This window comes from Chiloscyllium punctatum, chromosome 22 (genome assembly GCF_047496795.1).
Source record: "Chiloscyllium punctatum isolate Juve2018m chromosome 22, sChiPun1.3, whole genome shotgun sequence".
NCBI lineage: Eukaryota > Metazoa > Chordata > Chondrichthyes > Orectolobiformes > Hemiscylliidae > Chiloscyllium > Chiloscyllium punctatum.
Window position 1 is genome coordinate 63,317,324 of NC_092760.1, and position 21,623 is coordinate 63,338,946.

Below are 21,623 nucleotides of genomic sequence, written 5' to 3' on the forward strand. Positions count from 1 at the left end.
CTTCAAAATTTGAAGTTTGTGTATTTGGCTTTTGATTTAACCAGAGTAAATTGTATATATCAGCATTATTTTTGATCTTGATCAGATCATAAGAGTGAATGAAATGTCAGAGGTTCTTAGCCAGGGAATTTCATGAGTATGGTAATTGGAATCATGGAATCTCTAACGTGGAAGCAGGCCAATTGGCCCATTAAGTCCACACCGACTTTCCAAACAGCACTCCACCCAGACTCAGCCCCCCACCCAATTCCTGTAACATTGTATTTCACATGGCCAGTCCGCTAAGCCTGCACATCTTTGGACTGTGGGTGGAAACTGGAGCACCTAGAGGAAGTCCACGCATACACAAGGAGAATGTACAAACTCCACACACAGTTGTCCAAGACTGGAATCAAACCCAGGTCACCGGTGCTGTGAGGTACAGTGCTAATGATGACTATGAACTAATATTTAGGAAGGAGCTGAAGGAAGGGTATTATGAGGCTCTAGAAAGGAGGTTGGGCTCTGGGGCTATAAACCCCTAAGTAGCTCTACAATCCTCTGCTGCAGTGGATTTTATTCTAGGAGATGAATTTTCTGTTCAAAATGATATGTTCTCAACCTGTTATTTCAGCCAATATCTTCTCTCCGTGACATTCAACTCCCATAGGAGTACGGAACTCAACTACTCTTTTTTGTTACAGCTGAACTCTATCTTGCGTAAATTTATCATTACTGCTTCACTCTGTGAAGCTCATTTATAAAGCCTGGAATCTTTTTATCCACCTGCACTTTATTCATTTATGTCAGTCACCATCTTTCTATGAAGTACCTATTCCATTTTGGCCTACTTCCCCAAATGTCTAAGTCATATTTATAAAAAACATTCCACTATGCTCTTCGTTTGCACTCTTCATTTTTCATGGCTTTGGGATTTCCAAGATTTTATTTGAATTTTCATGCAACCTAATTTGTTGGAGAAAACTAAACTTGCTTTGTATAGTATCTTTTATAGATGTCCAAAATCTCTACTGTTAACAGTTGTATCCACCATGTAATGAAATCCACAAAGTCTTCAGTACTGCAATATTGCACCTAAGTACTCCAATATCTTGAGCTAATTGAGACTCCCAAACTTCTGATTCAGACATGACTGCACTCACTGTGCCAGTCGATTTTTATGTGCTTGTATCTTAATTTTAATTTCCTTTTCCTACAGCTAATGTTAAGTTTTGTTAACATTTTAAAAACGCATAACATCATTCTGAAATAATGTTTGCCTTGGCTGTAAATACTATGAAATCGTGATGAGATAAATTCTGATTCCCACAAGCACAATAGGAAGTTTTAGTAGAAGGCTGTCGGTGATTAACCAGTGTTCTGGACTGATTAGGCAAACATGTGCATGTATTTCAAATTATCCCAGCAACTGATCATGATGGCGTTAACACCACTCTAGAATATGAAATCAAGGACAAAACCATCATCAGACATCAAAATCTGTCTGTGAAAGAGTGTACAACCTCTTGCAAGTGCGGTAAACTTGTAAGAAATTTAAAAATGCTGTCAACTGGCGACAAAGTTGAGTGGCGGTTAAAGAGGTTAGGCCACAAGAAGTCCGTCTCATTGTCATCTACCTGGTAAGCTGTGAGAATATGGCATTTATGACAGCCATGACAGATGATTGGCTGCAAAATGGTTTTACTGACATTCTGAACGTGTATGCACCAAGAGATATCTTTAATGCAAATGCAACTCGACTATTTACCATCTTTTATCAGATAGCTTTTTAAATGTTTAATGGTGAAAAGAAAAACAAGGAACTCATCAAAGAAAGAAAAGGAAGTATAACTGACAACTGCCACGGCCCCCCTGACACCCTGGTTTCAAGAGCACTAACATTTTTGCTTCCCAACCATGACCAGTGGAATCGGAACTGTTTAGGAACTGAAACTCCAATGACTAATGACAGCTGATCTCGTATTTATAAAGGCCATTATTAAAAAGGAGTACAACCCTGTAGTTCTAGAAGCCCATCCGCGTGATGAAGAATGTATAGAAATTGGTGGTGGAAGCTACTAATTCCAACTGCGTCTGCCACATTAAATTCCAAGATGCCGAGAATAAAGAGTAAGGTGAGACCAACCAACTCTATGATTAAGCTGTTTTCATTCTTTTCCATAGCTAACTCAACATTTTTCAATGCTTTCTTCTGTACAAGGTCAGGCTATTTGTAGAATATTTTAAAACAAAGATTTTTTTTCACACATTTAGGGTCACTGTGTTTTTTGATGTCGAGTGCACTTGCAGGCAAATCAGTTTACATAGGAGCTTTCTTGGCTACCTCAAAGCTCTGCTTAACAAGGATTTCTGGATGGCCTTGTGCAGATTGATTTATTGCAATTTTACTGTTGTGTTTTCCAAACTGCATCATTGGAATTGAGAATAAATACTATGTTGTTCTGTAAAATGTTGTTAATTACTGAATATGTTAGCTTCTGCATGGGTGAGGTAGTTGTAGTTATTCTGCCAGCCATCTAATGTAGTTCAGTAATTTCATGTTTGTTCTCCCCATGTAGCTTTTTGACAGACTGCGAGATGAACAACCGGATTTCAAAGAGAAGGTTGTGGCAGTGAGCAGTGAATTGACCCAGCCGGAGCTTGGGCTTAGTCAGACTGACAAGGAACTCCTGACTTCCTGCATTAATATAGTCTTTCACTGTGCAGCCACTGTACGCTTCAATGAAACCTTGAAGTAGGTTTTCCCATTTTTCAAAAAACAAAGTTCTTTTTTTAATGTGTTAATTCACTGATGTGGGCATTACTAACAAGGTTAGTGTACCTTGTTGTTGAACCTCAATTATTCCCTGAGGGAATGATGAGCCACTGCAGTCTGTAGGTGATCCCACAATAATGTTCAGGGGAGTTAGCGGATTTTGATCTGATGACAATTAAGGATTGGCTGATGTTTGTCCAATTCAGTATGGTGTGTGATTTGGATGAGAATTTTGCTTGCTGCCTGGTTCATCAGCCTTTAGAGGTTGGGGATTTGAGAGGGCACTGTGATATTTGAGACTTGCTTGTCTGCATTGCACAGTGGAACTAGGGTAGCTGGAACTGTTAGCTATGCATTATTGCATATTTCATAGATTTAATTTTATGCACAATAAAATGGGGAAAGTTTCACATGAGCCATTAAATTTTTAAATGGCTGAAAATGAAGCAGCTGAGTTCTTTTCAAGCAACTTGTATTATTGCAGTGTCTCCAATGCCAGTGCTTAAGTATTATACAGTATATGGCAACACCAAAATTTGAAATGCTACCATTCTCAGTGAATCTATCTTTTGAAGTTAACAGGATTTAGTCATGCTAGCCTGTTTTCTGCCACCACCGCATCCCCGCCCCCTGCCTCCCCATTGGAAGCTAACAGCCCCAGTGTAGTAGAGCAGTCAATCTAAATGATTCATAGTTTTTCAGTAATGCAATTTCAATTTCCTCTTTCCTCCTCACCTAGATTTGTTGGATTGAATTGACTTCTGAGAGCTAAGGTTGTAAATGTACAGTGAGCAAGACTACGTTTAATTTGATATTAAAACAGACATTCTCAAATTGGTTATTCGTTGGTTTTTAAGCTATTTATTTTTGCATTTGCTGTTGTGTCGTGAATGCACTGTGTTTAAAAAAAGTACCTTTTTTTTCATGAATCTAGTAGAAAAATGCCTTTATGAAAGACTAAGCGTATTGAGGAAAATTTGGAAATGTTCTGCTTCCTCAACTTTCAGAATCTTATTAGGTTGGAAAATCTATCATTGAAATGTTACTTTATAAGTGCTCAGCAGTTCTGGATAATTTTTTTATTTTAAAAATTTTTTAAATTTTTTTTCATAAAAACAATACTTGTGTAAAACTTCCTGTGCACCTGGCTTTAGAGAGTAAGAGTGATTTTACAGATCTTTGGTTTTAAATAAACTTTTGCACCCATTTAAGTGGAAACTTTATGTGCACATTAGCCTGTACTTAACACTGTTGCCCAGCCCCACGTGGCAAACTATAATGTTTAATCTATAATATTGGCATAACATCACTTCAGAACTTTAGACTGGTATTCCCAAGCTAAGATCGAATACAGTGAGGTTTTATAGATTTATAGGAAAGCTATATTGTATATTTGAAAAATATTTTTATTTATTCCAAGAAGTGGTGACTTTAAACATGTCTCATGAAATAAAATTTATTAACAGACTACCTTCAGGTTATGCATTAACGTTGGCCAAATTTAAGTGACTGGTAAACAGTTTGTTGTTTACATTAAACAAATTTACAATCTTGGTGACCTCATGAAGGTCATATTGGAGGAAAATGGCTGATTTCTTGTGACTTCTGTGCAATAAAAGTCTACATCCAAGAGCTTTGATGCTTAATTCTTGTGTTCATTGTGCTTGGATTATTTTTGAAATTGGAATGTACTTATGTTTTGATTTAGTGTTATGACTTAAAGTGGGTGATAAATGCTAGACAAAGCCATATTCGACAATGAGCCTATTTTGTGAAAGAATTGGCCAGTATTTTGTCTTGGTGAATGTCAGATATCTGATGATGATCTTTGCTCTTCTCTTTCAGAGATGCAATGCAACTGAATGTAGTTGCTACCCGCCAACTCCTTGCTTTCGCACAGCTGATGAAGAAGCTTGAAGTCTTCATTCATGTTTCCACTGCATATGCACACTGCAATCGCAAACAAATTGAGGAGGTCATTTATCCACCTCCAGTTGATCCTAAAAAATTGATCGAAGCTTTGGAGTATGTTTGTCTTATTTCTTTCCAGTACTATAATTTACAATACATGAATAATTTTCATTGTTCAGATTATTTTTCTACAGGGTACATTACTCCATTTGATCTTTCCAATTTCCTTCCCCCTCATGTTGTGTGAAAAAGAATTTCAGCTATTTTAAAGTCACTTTTCTGAAATCCAGAGAATGATGATAAATTACTTTTAGCTGATTAAGTTTTTTCTCAAAAAAGGCTTGTATCATATGCAAACAAGTGCTAGAATTGAAAGCAGGCTTTTGCCTTCTGCTGCAGTAAGTTTTTAGATATAATATTACTCTGCAGTTTTGTGTTTAGGTAAATAGAGTACTTGAATATTCTAACAATTAAGGTGGTGCTCCCACACTACTCTAGTGTTCTCATTTGTAACTACCTTATTGGTCTGTTTGAAGTTTTTAGTAGGTTTATTTCATGAGTTTAGTGACCCATGTAAATGGTACCTTTTTATTTATTTTGAAAAGTTTTATGTTCTCCCTTAAATTTTATGTAGGTGGATGGATGATGGCCTTGTTCAGGACATTACAAGAAAACTAATTGGAGAGAGACCAAACACATACACATACACTAAAGCCATGGCAGAATATGTTGTACAGCAAGAGTGTGGAAATTTGAATGTTGCCATTGTCAGACCTTCTATTGTGGGAGCCAGCTGGAAGGAACCGTTTCCTGTAAGTTTTCAATAAAGTGTTAAAAACTTATACAGCGGTAATAGACACAGCAGCTTGAATACTGTATTCCATGTACTTCATTGAAGAGATTTGCACAAAATTTTATACTAAGCCAAACAAGCAGATTCTATGTCAGAGTTAGGTTTTAAGGAGAAGGTTGCATAGAGACACCAATTTAAGTAAAGAACTTCACAAAGGTCCAGGCAGCAAAAGTTGCCAGTAATGTGACAAAGAAAATTGCAAATGATAGTCATGCTTTAAAACAAGGAAATCTAAGCTACTTATTTGGTGCAGATTAGATATGAAACCATAGTGCATTGTATGACTCACCTAAAACCCTCAATCCATGTTACTGTTAATGTGCATGTATCGAATGTTACTTATGTGCACAGGTCTTTGTGCAGGGACTTGGCAACCAGTGAGACAGTAGTGCTTTGAACAGCTATTTGTAAATCTCCAGGCTTGAGAGGGCAAAGCATAAAGTGTAAAAGAAAAGTAATTTCAGTTACCTGGACTTTGTGGGACATATTATGTATCTGCAGTCACTTTTTCAGGCTTTGATGGAAGTTGACCAGATTTGTTGTGAAACTTGAAAGGGTTCAGAAAAGCTTTACAAGGATGTTGCCAGGGTTTGAAGGTTTGAGCTATAGGGAGAGGCTGAGTAGACGAAGGCTGTTTTCCCTGGAGCATCCAAGGCTGAGGGCTGACCTTGTAGAGGTTTATAAAATCATGAAAAGCATGGTTAGGGTAAATAGACAAAGCTTTTTCCCCCAGGGTTGGGCGAGACCAGTACTATCGGGCATAGGTTTAAAGTGAGAGGGGAAAGATATAAAAGGGACCTAAGGGGCAACCTTTTCACGCAGAGGGTGGTGCATGTATGGAATGAGCTGCCAGAGGAAGGGGTGGAAGCTGGTACAATTAGAACATTTAATAGGCATCTGGATAGGTATATGAATAGGAAGCGTTTCAAGGGCTATGGGCCAAGTGCTGGCAAATGGGACTAGATTAATTTAGGATATCTGGTCGGCATGGGCAAGTTGGATCAAAAGGTCTGTTTCTGTGCTGGACATCTCTATGACTCTCTGACTCTGTCGATCGTTCTTGCTTTGCTACATTGGTACAATATTTGTCCAAAACTATTTGTTGCTCTGTTTCCAGTGTCTAACACTGTATGACTTTAGAAAGACCAATATGGTCCAAACTTCCCCTTTCTGCTCTTGGGGAATTTCACAATAGTCATTGTGCTGTACCTTAAGAGAGCATGTTTAATCAGATGCATAGTATATGTTAAATGTAAATAAATTCCAAGCAACTTAGTCTCTAAATCTCTTTTTTTATGCTCTTGTTAAATAGGGCTGGATTGATAATTTCAATGGACCTAGTGGGCTTTTCATTGCTGTAAGTAATACTAAATTGTATAATTTCTTGAGTGCTCAAATCTGTTATATAAAACAGACTATCTATTGTGTTCTGTTTTCAGTCACAAAATAAAGTGCTTTTGTAACTCAATACCCTATTTGCAAATGTGATATCTATTTCAGTACATCAGCTACTGTTACTTTACATTGCGAGTCCTGGTGATCAGAGTTGTAGTTTGTATTCTACTGTCAGACTTTGAGATATTTGAATAGTTTCTTTATTTAACTCACCAGTATCCCTATAAAATATAAATTATTTTAGAAACCAGTTGAACACGAGAAAACCAATATTGGAGTTTTAATTTTCATAAATTATCTGTAATGCCACAACAGTTAAATTTGGACCATGGTCAATTCAATAATGAAATTCTTTAAGTGATATTTATTTTTAATTTTGTATTTAGGGAAATTTCCCTATTTATTTTTCTAGTACTCATTGTTCCCTTGGCCTAATGTATACAATGGAGAAGCAAGGTGTCCGTTTTCAGTATTTTATTATTGACAGCACTATGCCCTATATCTCCTCTGCTTTACTGTAAGCTGCTCCAAGCCAAGTTTGCAAATTTTCTTGCAATCCTCATGTTAAGGATTGATCTTGGTTTTGTCCTTGGGAAACAGTGTGTTAACTAATTGTGTTGGCCTTACTTACTTCAGTTTAATTATGTTTTTCCATTGTTGAAATCAAAGCATGGGTTGGACCACACTAGGTCTACCGTGACCTGTTCAGGGTGTCAAAACTTATGAAAGATACATCGACCTTGGAGGAAGTACAGCACAGCTTTCCCCGAGCAAAATCTGGAAGTTATTGACTAAACTAGAGTTAGGGTTGTTTTCTGTGTAATGTAAGAGATTTGTGTAATTTGATTCCCATTTTCAAGACTTTAAAGGGAACAGAATGAGAAGAAAGCAATTTCCACTAGCCTGGTCTAGGACTAGTGAACATTGTCTAAAAGTTAGCAAAGATTTCTGTACAACATTGGTAGTGGTTTGGAGCTCCTGTCTGCAAACAGTAATTGCTGTTAAATCAGTTATTGATTTTAAAATGTTTTGAGAGATTTTTGTTAAAGTTAAAGGATCTAAGGCAGGAGTATGGAGTTTTGGCACGAATCAGACATAATTTCATTCAATGCCAGAACAAGATTGAGGGGCAGAATAGTCTAATGCCTATGGTTGCAAATTTTCTTCTGTTATGTATTTTGTTTGTTTAGCAATGTGTTTGTTTTACAAAAATACCCTCAATGATGAGTGAACTTTCAGAGATGCTGCAAAAGTTTATCTGACATTAAATATTAATTGTTCAAACGCTACCATGGTATTAATCTCTGGTAACTTTCTGTCCAGTGTAAATATTGTCTTTGCATGCTCTCATCATATAGCCTCCTTGTCATCGGCACATAGAAGAAAATAGTGTGCAGCTCATTGTCTGAAATCCTATATTTTTCTGGGCATCACTTACGGAATAACTATTTTTCTAGTGATTCCTCTAAGAGTAGCACTTAGTTGGTAAACTTCAATTTTCTAATGCTGCAGTTTTATAACAGTATTGTAAATTGAATGTCAGAGCTTTTATACTTGTGTATTATTTTCATTCCCCTTTATCTAATTGGTTGATCTTACAGGCTGGAAAAGGAATCCTTCGAACAATGAGAGCATCAAACAGTGCAGTTGCAGACCTGATTCCAGTGGATGTGGTTATAAACATGACGCTGGCAGCAGCATGGTATTCAGGTGTTCATAGGTATAGCAGGTGACTCCTCTTAACCTTGATGTGACGATCACAATTTTCATGTCCACCTGCAGCAGATGTGTATGTCAATACGTCTGAACAGGTTGATTAGTAATGTCTACCAGAACTTTAATGAGGCAAGAAATTCTTTGGAATGTGCTCCCTATTTAAGTTACCCTGTCTTTGTCAGGACAAGAAACAGGTAACATGCATGTCAAAAACTTCGACTTGGGAGTCTGCCATTTTGTGTCTCCTTCATGTAGGAACAGGGACAAGATCACTCAGCCTCTTGGGCTTGTTCTGGCATGTACTCAGATCATGGCTCATCTGTATTTTATCTCCATTTAACTGCTTTGGTTCTGTAACTGTTAATCTCTTGCTTAACAAAATCTTGAGTCTCAAATTTGAAGTTTTCAATTGGCTTCCAGTCTCTGCAGCTTTTTAAAGGAAGCAATTCTAGATTTCCAGTGCATTTGTGGGAAAGTCATTCCTGAATTATCCATGAATGACCTAGCTTTTATTTTGAAGTCGTCCCAGTTCCATCAGACTAACTATTTCGCTTTCTGTGTTCTAGGAACACTTCTAGTCATCCTAAGCCTCCTCTAGATCACACCTTCATCTTTCATACTATGGAGAACAGTTTTAGTGCAGTAAGGACATAAATAGGAGCAAAATTGGATTGCGTGGAGCCTGCTCCATCATTTAATAAGATCAAATTGTTGAATTTTTGGTTTCAATCTCACATTCCTGCTTGCTCCTCATTTCCTAAGAAGCTAAAAATCTGTCAACCTCCTTAAATAAATTGAATGATGGAGCATCCTTAACTCTTGAGTCAAGAATTCCAAAGATTTGCAACCTTCTGAATGCAGGAATATCTCTTCACTCAGGCTTAAATGATTAACTATCAATCTTCCTTCCCACTCATCCATCTGCTCCATCCTCCTCTCCGACCTATCATCTTTACCCCCACTTCCATCCATCTCTTGCATTCTCAGCTACCTTCTCCCCAGCCCCAGCCCCTTCCCATTTATCTCTCCACCCCAGTGGTTCCCAGCCTCACTCCTGATGAAGAGCTCTGGCCTGAAACATCGATTTTCCTGAACCTCGGATGCTGCCTGACCTGCTGTGATTTTCCAGCAACACACACTCAACTCTAAGCTCCATCTGTAGATCTCACTATCCCCTTAAATGATTAACCGCTTATTCTGAAACTGCATCCTTTGTTCTAGATTCTCTCATCAGAGAAACCAATGTCTCTGCATTTACCATTGCAAGCTCCTTCAGAATCTTGAATATTCCAGCATGCCCATTTTTCAATATCCTAAACTGTCAAATATAGACCCAATTTGCTTGGTCCATTATCACATGACAACACACACATCCCAGTGACCAATCTAGTGAATCTTTCTACAAGGCAAGTATGCCTTTTCCTGAAACTTGGAAACCAAAACTAGGTAGTGCAATCCTGGTATGATTTCAGCTAATCCCTGTACTATTCGAGCAAGATTTCCTTATTCGTGCACTCTAATCCTATTGCACTAAAAGCCCAACAAACCGTTTGCTTTCCCAAATGCATGCTAACTTTCTTTGTACTTTTTACTTGTACGTACAGTATTAAGTATTGAATTTAAAATTTGTTGACAGATTTTTGTTTATCAAATCACGTACAAGTCCCTCTGAACATCATTTGTAAATTACATTTCTTTTTAGAAGATATCTGCCTTTCTATTCTTATGATCAAAGTAAATAATCTCACACTGCCTGGTGTCATACTCCATCTGCCACATCATTCATTTTAACTGTATGTATTGTTTAGTGCTCTCTTTATTTTCTCTTTTAACAGTTTGTATTCACATCAACTTTGTATATTTAAAGCAAAACTTATACCTTACTTGCTCTCTCTCCATCTAAATCTGGAATGTAAATTGTAAATAACTGAGGCTCCAGCACTCATCTTTGTAGTACTCCAATAGTCACAACCTCCCAAATTGAAAATGTCCCATAAACCCTATGCTTTCTGGCTGTTTGTCAGGCAATCCTCAGTCCAGGGATTACCACTCAATCCCCCAAAATCCATGAGCCCTTGGCTTCTACATTAACCATTAGTGTTGTGCCAAATTAAATGTCTTTAGAAAATTCAAGCATATTATGTAACAGTTGCATTCTTAAACATGCTAACTTTATCTGTTTGATTATGATATATTTTTTGATGTTAAGATTTCCATAACAGTAGATTCTTCTCAATTTCTTCTGCTGAATTTGTATTGTAACCTGTCCAAGGTCTGTACAACCTTGCTAAAGTGCAGTACTGAGAACTGTATACAGTATTTTAGGCAAAGTCCATCCTAAGAGCTGTGTACACTTAATCGTAGCCTCAATTAGAATTAACTTTATTATCGCATCGTATTCACATCGCGTACAGTGAAAAGGTTACAAGTTGCCACTTACAGCAAAGGTACCTGGGTATAGATTCTTAAGTACAAATTCTTTGGAAAAAAAATTAGAAAAATAAGGACAATGGTCTAGCATTGCAGACTTTTGCACCGCTTTATGTAAAAAAACTACAAAATCATAGAAATAATTTAGAAAAATAGAGAAATAAAAAGTTCAAAATAATGGTCCTTTCAACCCAGTCCATGCTGGCACCTTGCCTCTAGACCACGCTGGACTTCATTTCGAGGCTGGAGTGCTGGGAGTCTGCTTGGCTTCACCTCGAGCTGGGAGTCTGTGCTGGCTTCACCATGAGACCGGGAGTCTGCAATAACTTACCTCCCATCCTTGAGCCTCAAGTTAAGAAGAAAGAAGGTGGGGGTTGGGGGGAACATAAAAAGAGAGGTAAAAAAGAAACAGATACTCTGTAATGTTTCGAGGTAAAGGTTAATAGTTCATGATATTTTAAGTTAGTATTTGTACCTGCCCACTTTTCTTTTGTTATGGCTGTTCAAGGTAGAATCCTTTATGTGTTCCATGGGAAATCTGCAATTTGTTTGAAAAGGGAATCCCTGAGACACAATCCATCAGCAACCCTCCAGCAAAACGTTTTGTATTGGCTGTAGGCTTGAACCATTATGATATTTGAGGGTGAATTCTGTTAAGATTCAGACAATGACATTGCATTTACCTTTATTTTAATTTTTCCTTTCAGACCAAGAAACATTTTGATTTACAACTGTACTACAGGCGGCACCAATCCTTTCCACTGGGGTGAAGTTGGTATGAAGCACCATTTATCATTCTGTTGCATCAATGTTAAATTTTTGCCATTGATTTATTTACAGTGCAACTTCAGTTCAGTGGTATTATTGCTTGAATAACACAGTGGAATATAGTATTTTACTAATCAGCTATGCCTGTAGCAGCAATGAAATGTTCTAACTGAGATGAAGCAAGAGGAGAATTGACACTAGCAAAATTATATGTGCCACTTATCAAGGGTATTTGGCCTGATGCATGGTTGGTTTTTCTGTATGGTTTGGAAGCCTGCTTTGGTTTCATGATTAATGGAGTTTGTAATCTGATACATCTAGCTACTTATTTTTTGGTTAATTTCCTGTGTGACAATGCTTGAACAGAAAAGAAAGTCACCACTACAACTTAAATAATCCAGTGAAGTTGGAAAAGTACATTTTTACGTACGTGTTAATGTAGTGAGCAGAATATTTAAAAGAGACTCAGATTCACTTTCCTTCACTCTCAAACAAAAGCAATTTCATTTGTAAAGTTGTGTTACTAAATTCATTCACTTAGGTTAAATCTCATTATGAAATCTCAAGATAGATTTCTGTCAAACATGTTGTTTCCAACCTGATCGCCTTGTCTTAAAGCTCCACTTCTGAGTACAATGGATTGAAAGGTGATGTTTCCTCTTGTGTGATCTTCCCATGTTGCTCTTCAAATTTGAAAGGATTCAAGTCCAAGCATGATGTCTGATTAAGTGATTTATAAGTTAGCTTATAAATAAAATGGCCATTGACTTGCTTCTCCAGTATAATTACAGTAAATAAGTTGTTTGCTGTGAGCTTAAAATGCATAAATAGTTTCAATAGGTGCCAAAGGTTTCATGTCACAGGCACAAAGTACACTTGAGATTGAGATAGACGACGTAAGACCCTGAGCTCAAGTTGTGTTTGAAGGTATATCTAATTCAGAGGTACTTCTGTATAGAAAAATATGTCCATTAAACTACTTGTTCTTGGAGGTTAAGTCCCTTGACTCCATTGGATACAGTATAGCTAGTATCATTAGGTAACTCTTTTAGTGTGTATATCCATGCACTTTCCCTGTGCCATTGGATATTTTGTTTTGTCTTTTGTCACTGTATTTCATGATATTTTCCATAAGTACTGTAAAACTTGGTGAGGAAATGGATTAGACAGAAAAGGTGATTGCCAGTTGGCTTTGCTAGCTTTGTCACAGCTGAGGGCCATTTACACCCCCTATTTCAGCTAACTAAGAAGCCTGGTTTCTTCTGTTTGATGATGATGAGAGTTTGAAGTATTTGCAAGAATGAGGCTGCTTAATATTTCAGCCAGAAGTATTAAGTCGTTGATCCATCTTTGCTTTCTTTGGAGATCCCCATCATCTTGCAAGCCAGTCTTCAATCATTTGATTCACTCTGCATGGCTTGAAGAAATAGTCAAGTGCATTGGATACAGTAGTAAAGGCTGTGAGCACTGCTAACATCTTATACTTCAAAACTATCTGGGCCTGTAGTGAAGCTGTTCCAGGACAGCTATATTGATGGCATCTCCCTTGCAATGTGAAAATTTCCCTTGTATGTGTACTGTCCACAAAATGCAGGACATATGCAATCCAACCAATTTTCACCCCATCAATCTATTCTTCCAACAATAAAGCAATGGAATGTGTAATTGATGTTAAGCGAGGATCACTGACCAATGAGCTACTCATCAGAACTCAGTTTGGAGTCTGCAAGGTCTATACAACACCAGACCTCATTCCAGCCTTGGTCCAAATGTGGACAAAGGAGTGGAGTTCCTCAAAATGAGTGAGAGTGACTGTCTGGGCATGGCAGCATTTGAATATATGCAATATTAAGGAGCTTGGGCAAAATAAAAGTCAGTAGAACTTTTTGAGTACTCTCTGCTGGCAGTACTCATACCTGGCATAAAGGAAAAATGTTTGGTTTTTGGATGCCAATCATTTCAGCATCTGGGTATCATTACAGCACTACCTCAGCAATGTTTTGATCTGGAAATTTTCAGCAGCTTCATTAATGACTTACTATCCAAAAAAAGCCAGAAGTTGGGATGTTTGCTGATGGCACTGTGTTCAGTACAATTCTCAAATTCCCAGATAACAAAGCAGTTTCATGCAGCAAAGCCTGGACTGAAGTGACAAGTATCATTCATGCCAAATAAATACTAAGCCGTGACCACCTCCAACAGTGTCCAGTCACTACCTCAAACTGATTTTGGTCTAACCATTGTCAAATCCCTGTCATCAATATCCTGTTGACCCTAGTACGCAGGAATTGAATTAGCCACACATTGTGTCTGCAGGAGCAACTCAGAAACTGAAAGTTATGCAGGTAATTCATCTGACTCCCAAAGATTATCCATCATCTATAAAGCAATCAATCAAGAGTGGTGTGGAATCCACTACACTCACTTAAATGAGTGCAACGTAAAACATTCACTCTGTTTGCTATTAGTGCAGTTTGTGTCATCTATAAAATCACTAGAGCAAGTTGCTAAGTCTCATTTGATAGCACTACCCAAATCTGCTAGATCTGAAGGAAAAGGATATTCAAATTTTAATTTCCTATTCCTTTATTATTTCTAGGTCAAAATCCTAGAACTCAGTCCCAACGGTACTCTAGAAGTACATAGATACCAGGGATTAAAGAAGGCAACTCACCTCCAGTAATTTGAGCAGTTATGATGTACAATAAATGTTGGCCTTGCTAGTAATACTTAGAATTTTTTTTTCAATCTTTGGATATTGGTATTGCTCACAAGGCTGGTGTTTATTGCCCATTACTGCACAGGTGAGTGGCTGTTTGAGAGTAGTTAAAAAGTCAAACATCTTGAAAGTAGCAGGCCTGATTAACTTGCACTTGTACAAGAGCCAGACCTGGTAAAGACTGCAGGTTACGTAGCTTAAAGGACATTTGTAAACCCAGATGAGTTTTTACATCCACCTGGTGGTTACATGGTTATTATTACTGATATTAGGTTTTTATCCCAAATTTATTTATGAACAGGATTTAAATGCTCCTCCGTTGGCGGAATTTGGATTCATGTGTTTCAATCATTAGTACAGGCCACTGGATTACTGGTTCAGTAACATAAGCATGAGCTAACATACCTCCAAATAAATAATGAATAAAGAAAACAAAATATATCAGGACTTTATTCTGCTGGAACATATATGTGAACTTGGAAATCCATCTGAGTTCACTCACATGGTTTGCATATTCAATTGCTACAGTTTGGTGTATTTTGTTTCATCACTCTGCAGTAATTAGAATTACATGTTCAGAACCAGTTATGTTTTGGTGCCTGGTTGGTGAACAAACATCTTGCTTTATTTCCTGTGGCATCAGACCTGTTGAACCTATGAAATACCTATTACTTTGAATGTCAATTTGGCATGGCTTTTTCTTTAAATAAGAAAAAAATTTCAATTCAGGTGTTCCTTTCCAAGGCTACATCTGCTTTTTCCTTTCTGGTCCAACTTTTATTTTTCCAACTGAATCTGAATTAAATGGTAGTACAACCAGATTAAGTTGCACTATTTATCTGTTTATTCACATTTTTAAACTCTTTCTTACGCAATAATGGGATTAATATCAATTAAATTTATCAGAATAGATTAGAATGCAAATATGAATTTGTTGCTGAATGGCTGCAGTAAATTTATATTTCCCGGTAAAATTACATTCTGACAGTAGTGCCACATTGTGATGACCAAAAAAATTACACAATGGATATCATGTTTCTTTTATAGCCATAAATCTTTGGCCTCACTAGAGGTTTTGAGCAATTATGAAAAATTATTATACTACCATGCAACTTTTCTTCCTCAGAGTACCATGTAACATCTACTTTCAAGAGGAATCCTCTCGAACAGGCTTTCAGACGGCCCAATGTAAATCTAACCTCCAATCACTTGATCTATCACTACTGGATTGCTGTAAGCCATAAGGCCCCAGCATTCCTGTATGATGTCTACCTCAGACTTACTGGAAGAAAACCAAGGTAATGGTGGCTAGCTTTGTCCTGTGCTTTATCATTAACTGAAGCAATATATATTTTATGAAAAAAGCTCATTGTTTGGTTCCACTTCAGGAAAGCCTCAAACTACACTTTCTGTCCAGCTATTTGCTTGCAAAGAATCTTCAGGGTGAGGCCATCTAATTTTAGCATCTGTATGCACTGATTGGAGGTCTGCAAGTATCTAATTCCTGGATGGATGATATAGAATGATGCCCACATTTTCTAATTATAGGTGCCGTTGAAGTCATTGGAACTTAGAAGTGTTTAGGAATTGCTAATATATTTCAACAAATTCTTCAGATTGAATGATACATGCATTTCGTGCACCTCATTTGCTTTATCAGATTTCAATATTAGTGGGTATTGGGGACAAGAAAATAATTTTGGTAAATAAATTGTTTTTCATCGCCAATTGATCATAATGCCCTGTGGAGCAGCGTAGAGAAACTGACTGTGTTTTCAAATTCAATTTAAATTTTCCAGAGCGCAAGATCAGGTTTTAGCCGGATCCCCAATTTATCACAATCCCAAGTAGATACCCCAAACTGTTCAGCTCTTGTCAGAGAAGGAAAGAACTGGCTTTGTTACTTTATTGACTTTATCCCCCACCCGACCACTCCGGCTTGGTTGCAATGAGGTTTGCTTTAGAAAAGTTGCCTTCCCTTATGGGTACCTTTCTTCCAAACACAAATGAACTTGTGTTTTCAGTGGAGCCAATTTAACCAGGCATTCTTGAATTAACAAAGTGAGAAAATACTAAAGAACAAGTGTGTGCAGTTAAAATGAGTTCAAAAAGATATAATTAAAGTATATCACACAGGTAGAGTAAGCCACCTAGACCCATTCCCCTACCCTGCATTTACCCCTCATTAATGCACCTAACACTATAAGCAATTTAGCATGACCAATTCACCTGACCTGCACATCTTTGGACTGTGGGAGGAAACCGGAGCAACCCCACGCAGACACTGGGAGAATGTGCACACTCCATACAGACAGTTTCCCAAGGCTGGAACTGAACCCGGGTCCTTGGCGCTGTGAGGCAGCAGTGCTAACCACTGAACCAACGTGCCGCCCCATGGTTACTGGTAGTATTGATGTTGGGACTTGAACAGTCGAATTTTAATATTCCATCGGTCACAAGAGATCATAGCCCAGTCTGGAAGTTTCTTTGACACCTTAGACAAGGCATTTAATTTACATCTGCAGTAACGTTTGGCTGTATCAGCCCTGTTTTAAAATATACATTTTGGAATAACAAACTAAATATCTCCACAGTATTGGAATCTGACCCTGTCATCCTAACAAATGCCAAGAATGTCACCTCCTAAGTTGAATCCAAATTTTCGTTCTAAGTAATAAACACCTTAATATTTCCCATTTATTCTGATTTGAGGCAGAAACCTAATGATGGCGCCTAATCAATGCAACCCATGGCTGAATGGAAAATGTGCACTTTGAAACTGATTTCTAAACAAAATGGTGGGAATGGTTTTGTAACTTGACTTTGAAGCCTGGACTTTGAATGTTTTACTGTCCCATGAGTGTCTGGTACACTTTGTTCAAAACAACAGTAATGCTTATTTTCTCTGCAGAGTATTATGTAAATATGTCCTTCAAGATGAATCCTTTAGAACGGGCAATGAGACGCCCAAATGTAAAACTTCGGTCCAATCCTATTTTGCATCAGTACTGGATTACTGTCAGTCATACAGTACCTGCGTTGTTTTATGATGCTATTCTCAGGCTGACTGGTCACAAACCCCGGTAAGAAGAGCTCAGTGGAGAATAGCCTTTGCATTGGATGTGTTTTGGGAGCACACATAACATGGGCTTTAATGGCATGGTTAATGCTATTTAACCTTTTGCATTTTTCTTGACTATGAAGTCGTGTTGGTCTACTAATCTTAAATTTATAACTTGCATGCTCCTCCTACTTAGTCCTTTCAAATTTTACTAGGGATCTTTAGGATAAATTTAAGATGGATTTGTTGAAGCACTGTGTTATGACGTCGGCACATCTGGCCAGCATACAAAACCTGCTACTCGAAATCTTGAACCTCTCGAGTTTAGACGTATGATTAGGATTGCTCTGAGAAGAAGGGAAGATGCTTCAGCAGCAACTAAGTACATTGCAGTGTAGCTGTACACATCCAGACAACTGTTGAAATGTGTTTTGTGGATGGTGAGCAGGCTTTGGGGAGGCAGGATGAGTGATTTGCAACACGATTCTTAGCCTCTGACCTGCTTTTGTAACCACAGAAGATATATGGTTAGTCCAGTTTAGATCTTTATTGCTGATAATCCCAAAGATGTTGATTCTTTTTCTTCTAACTAAGATAACTGCATTGACGTGTAAGACTTGAGCAGTCGATTGCTGTAGATGAAAAGCATTGTAAATTAATTCCCTAGGATATCAGCTGAAACAATGTAAGTGTAGTTCTATCAATAGTAATGGTTGAGAGACTGGAACCATCTATGGATAGATGCTAACCCAAAAACATCAGAGTGCAAGCTTAAAACTGGTCCCAACACTTGCATTTCCTCACAGAAAAGAGAGGAGATCGCTGAACATCTGTCTATAGAGGGCATTTGTGAAGGAAGTCCGAAGTATTGTATGATGTTGATGAGAGCCTGGGCTGGGCAAAAGATGCTAAGCAAGGCCCAACTTGTGGAAGTTTGAATAATCAGACAACTGAGAATAAACTCCATGGTTGGGGAAAGGCTTCTCAGACAGGAATATGAGTCAGGAAGAAAGCAAGAAACAGGAAAATCTTCAAGCTGATAATTTTCTGGAGAGCTGTAAATGACATAGATTAAAATGGAAATAGTACATATTAGGCAGCATTGCATCAAAGTATGCAAGAGATGGAGGGAAAGGGCATTCGCTTTCTAAGTAAAGGTGGAACAGTAATTTATTTTATCCATTCATGGAATGAGGACATCACTGGCTAGGCCAACATTTATTACCCATCCCTAATTGCCTAGAGCACAGCAAATTCTCAACCATAGTGCTATGGGTCTGGAGTCACAGGTAGAACAGACCAGGCAAGGATGGCAATTTCATTCCCTAAAGGACATTAGTGAACTATCTGGGTTTGTCTGGAATTTGGCAATGGATTCATGATTGTCGTTAGACTCTTAATTTTATTGAAATTGATCTTTATTGAATTCAAATTCTATCATCTACTATGGCAGGATTTGAATCCAGATCCCCAGAACTTTAACAATCCAGCGATAATACCAGCAGGGCATCACCTCCCCTGAGCAATAGTTTGTCACAGCATCCAACTGTGTACTTTTTTCAGTTTGACTGAAATTGATTCTCTACCCAGATTCAGACTTGTTGATTTGTCATTTGCTGCATCTGAATTATAACCTGAGCAATTTAAAAAAATATTTTTTTTTGTATCCACACAGACACTAGTTAATTACTTTTCACTCAATTCTGCTGTTGTGAATTATTGAAGGCAGTCATGTGGATTTGTAAAAAGGTTTAGGAATGGAAGGTGACCTGTTACTGACTGAAGGATAATGTCCTTGGAGATTTATCCAGTTAATTTGCTTTGTTCATAGCAAGTTTTAATTAAAAGAGTAAAACCTATTATCTCAACATGTGATATTATGGCAAAAACTGTAAGTGATCATCCTTTCAGTACCATTCCCTGTTTTTCATTACATAAGTTTATCATCTCAGTTTGATCTGACAGAACTGCATATCAGAATATCATATTGCTAGTATATTTTAAGGCTAGAAGTTTACTTGTGTATCCTGCTTATAAGTCTTGAGTGCAAGTAAGGATGGGCAATAAATATTGGCTTGCCAGTAATGCTAATGTGTCAGGAGCAAATAGGATAGGCCACTGCTGTATGCACAGAAATACTGATACTAACGTCCAATACATCAACCGTACTAAATCAATTACTGGACAAACCATCAACCTGAGAAGCTGGCTGATCTGGACATATATTCACGTTCCCACATATGTTTGTTTTTGGGTATCATTGAAGGGAATGTGACTCTTCTATGATGTTGTAAATGACGTTATTTTAAAGTCCTATCCTTGTTTATACACTGATTATCTTACTTGTCTTTGAGCCAATGGATTAGCAGTTAGAGCATTAGTTGGCAAAGATCAACTCCAGCTGATTTGTCTTTAGTGTATTAGCTCATGCAGTTTATCAAACCATTAATCCCTGTAATCCTGGTATGCAAGCGAAGTGTTGGGAGGAAAAGAAAAGGCCTTGTAGAAAAGGGGAAAGAATTCTATTAAGTTTCAAATCTGAGCTTCTGCAGAAATCATTCCAGTGTCAAAAAAAATTGTTCCATTTATGTCAGATTATGGATGTGCAGTTTAAATTAATTTTAGATAAAGAACTAGTTTTATTGAAGATCAGCAGTGCTGGAATATTTTGAATTGTTCTACTTGTTTTGATCTGGAAGTTGGCAGTGGAACAGCTGAGGTTTAATTGAGAGGTCACAGCCGAGGGATGCAGTCAACTGTAAATGTGAAAGAGTGGTATCCATATATTCATTCTTCTAATTACAATTTGATAAAATTATCAGTCTTGTCCTTGTAACAAAATCATAGTCCCTTATTTTTCAGGCAGTGATACTTACCGCTAAGTTTAGGTAATATGCTTTCACGATATGAGTGGAAAGGCAACAAACAGATGTTGCTGTCCCACCCACTGCGCTAATTGAGCTACCTCAGGGAGACCAGGTTTATGACTAAAAATAGTCGACTCGTTTTGTTAGAACAGCAGTTGAAATTCTGTAGGAAGTACTTGCAGCTTTTAAATTGCTGCTTGAAAGAAAGAAGAGCAGTCCAGTAAAGGTTCTAGTACATTTTTATTCATTGGTGAAAGGAAAGAATAACCATTACATGTTTTACCTAGATTTGGGTATTTTATATTAGTTATGAGAAGTAATCCCAGTGTAAATTAAAGATGCCAGATACTAGATTCAAGGTTCAAGTGCATTATTCAGCAGCTTGGATCAAAATAAACAAAGTTTGGACATAATAGTTGGCATATTGATACAAAGTGTGGTCAAAGTGACTGTTATATCAGGTGTTATTGAAATCTTTTGTAGAGTATTTTACAATATTTGTGTCTCCCATCTCAGGCTTTATGTAAAGAGGTGTCCATAATTGCTCAGGATCTTTCAACACAGAATGCCTGCTTTGGGTTTGAATGCACTGCGGGTGTCCCCGCTTAAAAGGGTGCTGATTCTAATTATGCAAACATTTTTGACACAATACAATGATTGTTTGTGTCAAACCTGCTGGCAGGGAGGCTAAATGTTTAAATTTTGTTCAAAGGTGTGGTAGTTCTGTGGAATAGCATTCCAGAAAGGACTAACATGTTATCAAGACATTAGATGTATTTACTTATTATGTGAAATAACTCATTAGATTGGACCACCCCAGAGCTTGCTTGCTGACCTTTGAGAGGTTGAAGAGGAACTTTTGGTAGGATATTGGTGAGCTTGATTTAGTTTAAGTTTTGCTTCTTCCAAGAGATGGGTGAATAAATTAGACAAGTAGCAACGTGTCTAGCATCAGATAGGTGGACCTTTGCAAACCTGACAACCTCTGCTTGATTTGGATGTATTTTATAATTTAATAAATTGAAGGTAGAAGTAAATATTTCAAATTTCTGTAATAGCTGGTTTTCCTTTGAACTATAAAAGCACTTTACTCACATGTAATGCTCCATTGCACTTCTTGTGCAAGTTACAAACTGATTCTTGTTTTC

The 21,623-nt window shown here is 37.5% G+C and overlaps 1 protein-coding gene across 3 annotated transcripts in view; it reads left to right on the forward strand.

The window, feature by feature from the left end:
• Positions 1–21,623, forward strand: part of far1 (fatty acyl CoA reductase 1) — a 96,158-nt gene that overhangs the window by 47,009 nt on the left and 27,526 nt on the right. For 2 of the 3 annotated variants that reach the window (XM_072592521.1, XM_072592522.1), the window contains exons 3-9: positions 2,559–2,734; positions 4,601–4,780; positions 5,301–5,478; positions 6,832–6,876; positions 8,516–8,643; positions 11,768–11,835; positions 15,674–15,845. In XM_072592521.1, the coding sequence (XP_072448622.1) occupies positions 2,559–2,734; positions 4,601–4,780; positions 5,301–5,478; positions 6,832–6,876; positions 8,516–8,643; positions 11,768–11,835; positions 15,674–15,845 (947 nt within the window). The remainder of the gene's footprint in view (positions 1–2,558; positions 2,735–4,600; positions 4,781–5,300; positions 5,479–6,831; positions 6,877–8,515; positions 8,644–11,767; positions 11,836–15,673; positions 15,846–21,623) is intronic. The other variant, XM_072592523.1, reaches the window with a different exon arrangement.